Genomic DNA, 10,707 nt, shown 5'->3' with positions numbered 1-10,707 from the left:
CCCTTCTTTTAAATTTCAAAGGGGAAAAAAAAAAAAAAAAAAAAAAAAATTAAAAAGAAAAAAAAAAAAAAAAAAAAAAAAAAAAAAAAAAAAAAAAAACTAAACTACAACACAATCTCAACACAAAGTTACGTTACACATTAATTTTTTATTCATCATTTATTCCTGATGGTAAAAGGTTTTCTAAAGATGCCCAGCTGATTGTAGTGCAACCCACTCTCTTTGGGAGACAAGATTTTGACATGGTTCAAAATCCATAACAGAAAAGTATTTTAATTTTTGCTACGTTCGTTATCCTTTGAAAATGTGTTCATGATGCCTAGCATCCTACCAAAGATATTTTACTTAGGTCTTCTATCAGAACTAGTTTTATCTAATCTAAAGTCTAATAATTTAAAGTCTAATGCTTTTTATGATCCTCAGTTTCAGCAGTAATAAGACTCAACAGCTGACATGTTGACTAGCCTCCTTGGAGTTTTTAGAAGAGAGCATGTTTAGCTTTTAGTTTTACACTATGGACATTGCATTGTACGGTACATCATTTAACCATAATTACTAAATTAGTACAAAATGTATCTCATGTTTGTTTCTACACATCTTATAGCCAGCTTGAATATGTCTGCAGACTATAATGTCAAGCTACTTACATATTTAATTGAGATGTATCCTCAATTAAATTGAGTTATACTCTGTGATGTCCAGTTTTTGATATATGCCACCACTCAGCCAGCCCTGCAGGCCTTGCTCTGTCAAAGGCCTGTCAGGTTGCCATTCCATTAGACTCCAACCAGGCTAAAGTGAAGAATGAGCTCTCTGCTATACTCTGACCACAGCCCAGTCGAAGCCACTGAAGTGTCCTATTCATCATTTGCTTGAACTAAAGGAACAGGCTCAGCACTTATACGACTGTTTGCCCAAAAATTTTTAGAAGTATAAAAAGTGAATTTCCAAAACTGTATATTAGTAGACATTTTGCCTCTCCCCATATAGTTGTAAGACTTATTCTAGTGATTGTGCTTTGTCATTTATGACTTAACCATTCTGCATTTTATGGTACATCTTAGGCTTTTGGACCATATTTTAAGTCATTAATGCTTTGGATAAGGCCCTATTCAAACTTCCATGAATATTTTAACAGATTGCTGTTTTTGCAAGATGGTTTTGATAAAAAAAAAAAAAAAAAAAAAACCTGAGATTTCTTCATGATTTAAATTTGAAAACTATGTGGTGAAACCTATTGGACTGAGGTTAGACATTAATGTTGACACAATTTACACTTCAAACACAGTGACTGTCAATTTTTGAGCAAGAAACTACAGGAGTTTCCCACACCCACCTCGTTTTTTTCTGAATTTTGTTTCTGTAATATATAAAATTTCTATCAACTGAAGACGACACACTAAATCAGGATCCTCATTATTATCAGTTTCTCCACCATGACTGAGAAAAACCTCTATTCTCAGTTCAGCTCCATCAACACCATGTTAAGTCTGGTCTCAGTTTGGTCTGGTCTGGTCTGGTCAAAGGTGCTTCCTGTGATTAGGTATTTTGGTGCTGCAGTTCAGTGAGTCAAATGCCAAGTCTGAGCTTCATGAAAGCAGCTATATATCCAGAGACACTGGTCAGGATAAAATGCACTTTACTCCATGGTAATTTAATTCTGCTGAGAGCCGCTGTCACATAGCATTTCACTTCTACATGGAAAAAAGGGCACAGGAGAAGGTCAATTCCCGAGAAGAGAACTTCTATTGATTAAAATGATTTTTGAAAAAGTAAATTGTTTTGTCTAGCCTCTAAACAAAGATACAAGATACTGTAGTTGGTGTGTTATTAAGTAAATAAATGTATTAATCACAAAATAAAGGAAAACTAACTTGTGATTCATGTTTTCAAAGACCAGAACTCGAGTTTGTTTAAGATAAATTTAAGTCTATTCACTTTGTTGACTAAAATGCATTATATAAGAGGGAAATTAAATCAATTCCAAGTTTATGGCTTCATTGGATTTTTGCTTATCCTCATTGTAGACAGTCTCAGTGACTCTCTGCTGAAAAACTGTCAAGTCAGTAGCATTCCCCATCATTTGTAGGTGATGTAGGTCAGAAAAGGTTTTATTTGTCTGTTTTATATACAGAATTTCTGGAAACCTGAATTTGAGTTTTACAGCTGTAAGCCATGTTCATAAAAATTAAGATAATTTTTTTTTTTCATAATTTAATATAGATGCTCATGCATTCAATAACAGTATAAACTAGATATATAATTTAACCAAAATACAAAACAAACATTTTTAAGAAACAAACTAGAACAAGGTTAAGGTAGCAAGTTTTGACTCTTTGAAATCAGACCATCTTTTTCACACCTCTTATCCTATCATTATTTATAAGCTGGCGTTTGCAGACTTTTTTTTTATTCACTGTGTTTTTGTACAGCATGTCATTTAAAGACAAATCATAAACACTTTGATGATAGATGGCAGTCGCTAATAGATGCAAAAAAAAAAATCTGTCAGAATTAAGATTTAATCACAGCATTAATCACTGAGATAAGGTGAATAAAGCAGGTAAACAACCCCAAGATGCCAAAGTCAATTTATCTAATCTACATCTTTCTCAGACAAAATCTTGATTAGAAATGCGCCGTTTGGGAAAGCTATAAATATTCATAAATTAATTTCATACTTTGTTTAACCCTACCTTAAAGGGTTGGCTCTGTGTAAAATAATGATAAGAGCTCAGGGGTTCTATTAAGCCTCCCACTCATCCTTATAAATCCACTCACCACTGCAGTAAAAATCCTCCCTGACTTGTTTCGAAACACTTGTGACGGCTGCAGCATTGAGACATTTGCCCTTGATGGCTCATGTCCTGTCCAACTTGTCACTCATGAAGGTGATCACCTGAATTTATAGCATGAATTTAGGCATGAGTGGTGCATAAGAGATGCTCGGTCTCTTCTGGTGTAGAGTGCGGCATGAAGGGAATGATAAATAGAGTTGGAGAGTCATTTCTAACAGCTCTGTCTGACATCTGCCATTTAAAGATAAAGAAGAGATGCCCCTGCTTTCTGCAGTCGTCCACAGTCATTGTACGCTTATAATTTTGAAATGCTATTTGCTGCAACAATAAATCCAATACCAGTTTTTTCTGCATGGATGTCATTCTTTCTTTTTCCTCACCCTAGGGAATGTTAACATGCTGCGGTAAGCATAACAAGAAAAAACAAAGTGTCTAAATGTGGGAAGATTTGCATTTTTCACTCATGCTGCCACACAGTTCCTTGTCACAAGAAGATAGGAATCTCACTGTGGGAAATTGGAAGATTTATGTTACTCTCCACGGAAAGGAATCTATCTAACATGACAGTTTAATCCTCTCAGAAAAATCCCTCAAGATCAAAAGCAAGTATTTCAAAAAGTTTCTTTGTGTTGTTGCCATTATGATTTGTTGATACATAATACAACAGAAACTCTGACAGCTAATTTTGAAAAGATTTCCTCTGCTGGGTTGTAGGATGCGAGTGAGTTTCAGCTTATTCTTCTTCAAAGCATTAGCTTTTAAAATCCTTACCCAAAACAATAACTTAAATCTCACTTGTGTGTCATTGTACATTTTCAAATTAAATGTCAATTTATCCATTTTTCATTTAGAAAGAAATTACATACAATTAAAAGTAGACATTCAAATATCATTATTATTTTTCTCAGAGTCCACAATAATCTGCCTACGCATTTCTTGTTTAAGGTCAAAAGGAATTATCAAAATTATTTATATTTATGTAATTCAAGTATAGATGAGAAAGAGATGTTTCGGTTGAAATGTATACAAGTTCAGAAGTTTTCATATATTTCCTTATTGTTACAACATCATTTGGTTGTTTAAAAGCCAAATTATGGTTTTTCGCATCATTTGGCAGAAAGCATCACTGTTTTGGGTAATTCTTCAATCTTCTCACAGTATTTGGTTGGAACATAGACCCATTTATTCAAATTTATGCTGCCTTCACTCAGTTGACGTCTTCAGGCTTGCTTACCTTTTTTTTTTTTCTTTCAAATGGTTTGATCATTAAGGCCAACCACTTGCGTTTTAGTTTTGTTAGACACAGAACATATTTCCACACGGTAAGGTTTATATCCCTGAATGCATCTACAAACAACATTTTTTTATTGTTTTGAAATGATGAATTCTTCCTCTCTGATCAGCCTTTCAGTCATGTCAGGACAGAACTGTAGATAATGCAGGTCAGTTTGTCTGCATGCTCACAAAGACTTTTTCTTTGTTCTGGGGTTGACAAACACATTTAGCACAAAACTGGTTTATCTCTGTGGCACTGAGCCTGTGTCCTTCCCTAACAATGGTTTCCATTGTTACAATCATTTGGAATGAACCCAGACATCTAGAAATTGTATACAATGATGTATCAGGTGGGCAGAGATCCACAGTTTTCTTGCTGTTATCTTACCCAAATTTATTTGACGGCGTCGCACATCTGCAGCACATATACTGTATTCTGGGAGTTTTAAAATAGACTTTTTATTTTTTTAGAAAACCTTTAATCTCAGACAGTGAGAAAATTGTTTTTCTGTCTATGTAAATAACTTGTTTAACTCTGACAGAAAATAAGCAGTTTTGATGGCTTTTGATTGGATTAACCGTGGCAAAGAGACTAAAAGCCTTTTATGCCAAGCTCTCAGCATGGACTCATGTCAAATCCTTATATGACACAGTAATAATAAGCACTTACTTGCAGTTGAAAATAAGGCCACAAAATCCCCTTGTGACTGTTTGGAAATAGAGAACAGCATGCCCCACTTGTAATTGATTTATTGTATTCAATGTAGCAATATTGAAAAAACTCATGTGTTCCCATTCTATCCTTTTTTTGTGTCACATGCACACATCAACCAAGTGGCGCTTTCCTGACTATTTTCTACTATGAAAGGAATACATTTGGGGGCTCATCTTGCAAAAAAGACAAACATAACAGCAGTCAACATTATTATCATAATTATTGGTGTTTGTGGTGAGTTTTTTTTTATAAGAACACTGATGTGTAGAAGATGAAAAGTGCAAACCTAAAAAATGCAGGTTTTTTTCAACTGTTAAGAGTTGAAAAGAATGGACTCATCTAAATGACCATTTTCGCATTTGGAGGAGAAACGGTTAAGCCTGCAAGTCTGTGGACACCATCCTGACTGTGAAGTACAACAGAGAGATTTTTGCACTGCCATGTAGATGCTGACAAAAAGGTAATGGGGCTGATCATATTACCAAATTAGTTAAAAATAATAATATCAGTGTTATGGATTGGTCATCCTCATCTTAGTCTCATGGAAAATTTGTACAAACTCGACTCAGTTACACTGATTCTGTCAGAAGGAATGACCCAAAATTTCAGCAAACTAATTAGAGAAGCTTGTGTGAAAGATCTCCAAAAACTGGTTAAAAGGACTATTCTGTCAAACTCAGAGGAAAGTAACATAAACGGAGACTGCTGCCTTGCATAGCATCGGTTTTTGAGACAGTTGTGAAGAAAATCCTCCAAGGTATATCATTAAACTCTGCTAATTAAAAAAAAGGCTTCAGCTAAGCTTGAATAGAGTCCAACACGACTTACATCTCAGCCGTTGTAATACACGCACACACACACACACACACACACACACACACACACACACACACACACACACACACACACACGTATATGCTACTGATGGCGATTTCAGAAACTCCTATGATCTCAAACTTGAGAATGTGGGTGTTATTTTAATGAGCACTCCAAAGTGCTAAGTGTATGAATTGGTTTAATGTTTCAGTGCATATCGCATAGGATGTATAATTAATCTTGTAAATCACTTGAGATAATATAGCCAGTGTTTAATATAATATTTAAAATATTGTTTTCATTTAAGATTAGCTGCAATACAACAAAACATTGTCTAAACCTTTAAGCTTTCTGTCTGTCCTTACTAGTAGTCCCATGTATTTCAGCCTGTTTATTTCTAACAACAAAGGTTAAGATAATACAGCCAGAGGTTAAACAAATAAGGAATAAAAAAGGTGAAAACTTTATAGATATACTAATACTATAAAAGTATAAAAGTACTCTGACACCTCTGCTGTGGACTTCATTAGTCTTCCCAAGCTCCTTACATTTTTTGAATAAATTATTAAAAGAGCAGCTTCTGGGCATAGATAAAATGCCTTATTATGATTATAATAATGCACTGCTTCTTATAAGCGCATGGTCATTAAATCTCTTTTATTTATCAAGCAAATTATTTGAACAGATCAATCTGAAAGCATTAAACTGATACAATGAGTAAAACACACACACATATTGAAGGATAGCACATCTTCAAAAATATACAGTTATTATGATTTTCTATGATTAATGTCTGGCTATTAAGTGTTTCTACAAGTTGTGATATTTGGTATGGTTACTCAGACAAAGAGAAGGATTCAGATCAATTCACCAAACAAACAAACAAACAAACAAACAAACAAACAAACAACAAACAAACAGCTAAATGAGCTATTTATATCTCTGTCTATGTCATGCACTTTGTTTCTCATGGCATATATTTTACTAAAGATTCAGAACTTCTGTTTAGTTGTTTCTTTCCTAGATATTCCCTAAAAGTGCTACTACCATTAACTATTTTCTTTTTTCTTCAACATAAATAGTACATAGTCCTGAACCTGTCCTAAAGAGCCTTTATATTTATAAAAAGATATTTATGTCTCACAAAATAGAACTGGTGTCACGCAAAAAAGTATTTTTTTAGGAGAGATAAATTTAAGATTACACCACCTGGCTTTCGATGCACTGTTCAGTCAACTGAAAGAACGCAACAAGAGCAATTATTTAAGGCAGATTCGACATAGAATGGTAATTCAATAAGGAAAACAAACACGAGCGTAATATAAATTAACCTATTTTCGTAGAAAATAATGCAACTAAAAATATTCAACAATTATATGGCATTTGTTGTATATAAATGTTTCTGAAATATTGCTCTAAGTATGACGCTTTAGCCGAAAGTGCTGTCGGGTTTAGTAAAGTTATGATACTCCCTTCCCAATATGGCGATACGCTGAATGCTATTTGTGCTAATCGTTGCTAGTTGCTAAATTATTTTGACTATATATGAGACATTTAGACTCCGGGAAGTCATTGTCGTGTGACTATTGTTATAGTATTCCCTTTAGCAAAACTATTTTTCTAGTAACTTCGAGATGTATCGCCGCGGAGCGGCAAAGAAGGACCCCAACAACAAACCTGTAAAGAAGGACGTGAGCGACAGCGATAAATACGCCGACCTCTTGGTTTTTGGTTATGCCTGCAAACTGTTCCGAGACGACGAAAAGGCTCTTTACCACGAACATGGAAAACATCTAATCCCATGGATGGGGGACAAGAGCATCATGATTGATAGGTCGGTTGAACAAACGTAGACTGAAACATTATGCTAACTGTTTCTGCTATTCGTTAGCCTGTTTCAAATTTCAAGGGACTACTCCAGAGTTTATGTTGCAGAAGCCTGACAAGACCCGAAACAAACGCCGAATGCTTTATTTCTGTCTGCTAACTTAACTTTAGATGTGTTGAACTGAAAAATGCTATATGTAGTTCATACAGTAACATGCTAATATGCAAATGTTACCAGTCCTTGCTAACTTTAGCCATAGCAGAATAACTACACGTCAGTCAACATATTTAACTTGTCAGATAAAACTGCTATAGTACGAAAATTAAACGATGTCAGAAATGGATGAATAAGATTTACGTCGTATAATTGTTTTCTAGATTAAACTAAAGTCAACATTATAACACGTTTGTGTATAATTTCACATTTTTTAAGCATGTTTTAGACCTCTGCTTTCAGTATTTGAAACAAAATGCCATTATTATTCATATTTATTATGTTGAACTAGAATAGAAATGCACCTCTCAGATTTTGTAGCTGATTACTGATCACCAATTTTCCTGATTAGTTGGTTGTGACCTCAGTTCGCCTTTTTAAATTATATATTTCAAGAAAGTACATTTCCCCCACGTTCTGGATAAACGATATAAGTTAGGTTGAGAGTAAAATGTTTGCGAAATAAAACTGATGTTCAGAGCACATCCTAAGCTAAAGTTTTCTTTCTCTGCATCACTGAAATCTTCAGATACAGTAAAATCCTATCTATAGATCAATATGAAGGAAAACAAATCACATAAAATAGAATTTGCCCCTTTATATTTTAGATGAAAAAACTCTGACAATAAAGTCAGCTTCTTGTTATATTCGGTAATCAAATTTCCAGTTGTGTATAATCACATCTGTAGATATTACTGGAGACATTTCATTTTAAACCACTCCGCCACATACTCAAACAAATCTAACTTTGAGTCTTATTCACACATTTTTAGTATCTAACTGGCTGATCAGTAATCAGAGCCTGTCCAGGATGATGACAATCCCCACCACCAGAACCTTTCTTGGTGCATCTCTATCTAGAACAAATAGGACTATTTTGGTCAGCTTTGCATACTGGCATGTTATATGAATTTCCTCTGGAAACTTCTGATTGCTAAATAAATATCATGATATTCACTCTGTCAAATTGTTTCTTCCCTTTCAACTGCTTTAACTTTCAAGTGATCAATTTGACATTTTAGTTTGTTGATGGGCATCATCATCCAACCCAGAATAACTTCCTCTGGTCAAAATGATTCAAACCTTTGCATCAGCACTGTTTTCTTGTTAAACTATGCATCTTATTGCTATTGCTATGTATCTACTTGAATCATCTTGGTCTGCAGTGGTCCAGCCTTTGTTTCACTTGTACACGATTTGTATGTGTGTCTTTATCACATAACCCAGTTTTTCCCCCAGCAAGTTAGGCTTAGGGGGTCGTTCCAAACCCTGATTGTCAACAACAGCACCCCATTTCTTTGCCTTCATGAAGAAACTACATCAGAGAGATGCCATAGAGGGACCCTGGAATATATCCTCCATTTGGGTTCTTACGGATAGGTATTTATGTGCTCGGGTTTGTGTGAATGTAACTTTCTTTGCAGATTTAGAAGTAATGATGAGTGTTACAGGGGGGATTTGAACCCTGTAAGGTAAGAGGCGAGTTGCTTTGTTTGTCTTCTTTTTCTTTTTTGTATTTTTTGTTTTTGTTTGAATCTAGGTTTGCTTATAAAACAAAATCTGAAATGTAATCATTCTTAATCTTAGGAAGTTTAAGACAAGAATATATGTAGTTTAAAAAAAAAAAAAAATCCGCATCAAAATATCTTGGTAAGTAGGTCTAGGTTTTTGTTTAAAATGTTTACTTGTTTAAACTTCTTTCACTCTAATCCTGTTTATCATTCAACAGATATGATGGGCGGGGTCACTTACATGACCTTTCAGAGTATGACAGTGGGTCATGGAATACATCCTACCAGCTGTCAGAGGAAGAGGCCAGGATTGAGGCGCTGTGCGATGAAGAGCGATACCTGGCTTTGCACACCGACCTTCTGGAAGAAGAGGCAAGACAAGGTATGCAAGATGCTTTTTCTGGCATTCAGCTATAAATTCAAATATACAACATAAAAAAGTTAAATAATGGTTGAGACTGATGATGTTTTTAATGGCATACCTTTATGAAGGAGTGGGGAGAATTAGTGATTAAAGTTTTTCCTGCAGTTGGGTGTAATACAAAGTGCCATTTTTTAAATTCAAAATAACGTTTTGTATAGTACTNTCTACTGTGTTTTATTTCACACAAGAGTTATTTCATGTTTGAAATATTTTCATTTTTCACTTTTTTAAACATTTTTAGAACAATTTGTAGAACATTTCTGACAATTTGTAGAACATTTTTAAAACAAAATGACAACATCAGCAATTTTACAACAACAATGATGAAATGTCAATAATGGACAATGTTAACATCCATTATGTGTGTGGGTGTGTGTGTGTGGGCATGGGGGTGGGGGTACAAAAGAGCACGTTTCCTGAATTAGCTAGCTAACCAAACTAGCTAACATTACTGTCTCTATTCTATTATGCTATGTGTATCATGCATCTGAGTGTGTGTATGTGTATGATTTATCCATCCATCCGTCCATCTGGGGTCGGGTCGCTGGGTCAGCAGCCTAAGTAAGGAGACTCAGAGTTCGCTCTCCCCAGCCACTTGTTCCTGGTCCTCTGGGGGAACCCATGGCATTCCCAGACCAGCTGAGAAACATCCTCAGTGTGTCCTGGGTCTTCCCTGGTGCCTCCTCCTGGTGGGACATGCCCGGAACACCTCACCAGAGAGGCGTCCAGGAGGCATCCTGACCAGATGCCGAGTCACCTCAAATGGCTCCTCTCGACATGAAGGAGCAGTGGCTTTACTGGATATCTGAGCTTCTCATCCTATCTCTAAGGGAGAGCCCAGACACCCTACAAGGAAAACTAATTTTGGCCGCTTGTATCTGTGATCTCGTTCTTTCGGACATGACCCAAAGCTCATGACCATAGACGAGGGTAGGAACTTAGATCAACCGGTAAATCAAGAGCTTTGCTTTTTGGCTCAGTTCTCTCTTCACCTCGACAGACCGGTGCAGCGCCTGCTTCACTGCAGATGCTGCACCAATCCGCCTGTCGATCTCCTGCTCCATTTTTCCCTCATTGGTGAACAAGATCCTGAGATACTTGAACTCCTCCATTTGGGACAGGACATC

The 10,707-nt window shown here is 35.6% G+C and overlaps 1 protein-coding gene across 2 annotated transcripts in view; it reads left to right on the top strand.

Annotated features, from left to right (window-relative positions):
• The first annotated feature begins 7,062 nt into the window (after positions 1-7,062).
• The window catches only part of sfswap (splicing factor SWAP), a 64,639-nt gene continuing 60,994 nt past the window's right edge, over positions 7,063-10,707 (top strand). Inside the window, exons 1-2 of one of the 2 annotated variants that reach the window (XM_015031058.1) lie at positions 7,063-7,438; positions 9,375-9,538. In XM_015031058.1, coding sequence (XP_014886544.1) covers positions 7,239-7,438; positions 9,375-9,538 — 364 coding nt within the window. In that variant the 5' untranslated portion in view covers positions 7,063-7,238. Of the gene's footprint in view, positions 9,026-9,374; positions 9,539-10,707 lie in introns of both variants that reach the window. The other variant, XM_015031067.1, reaches the window with a different exon arrangement.

Source organism: Poecilia latipinna, unplaced genomic scaffold (genome assembly GCF_001443285.1).
Source record: "Poecilia latipinna isolate Pla-1442-1.1 unplaced genomic scaffold, P_latipinna-1.0 Scaffold13, whole genome shotgun sequence".
NCBI classification, from domain to species: domain Eukaryota; kingdom Metazoa; phylum Chordata; class Actinopteri; order Cyprinodontiformes; family Poeciliidae; genus Poecilia; species Poecilia latipinna.
The sequence above is the reverse complement of the archived record's forward strand: the minus strand, read 5'-3'. Positions and strand labels throughout refer to the sequence as shown.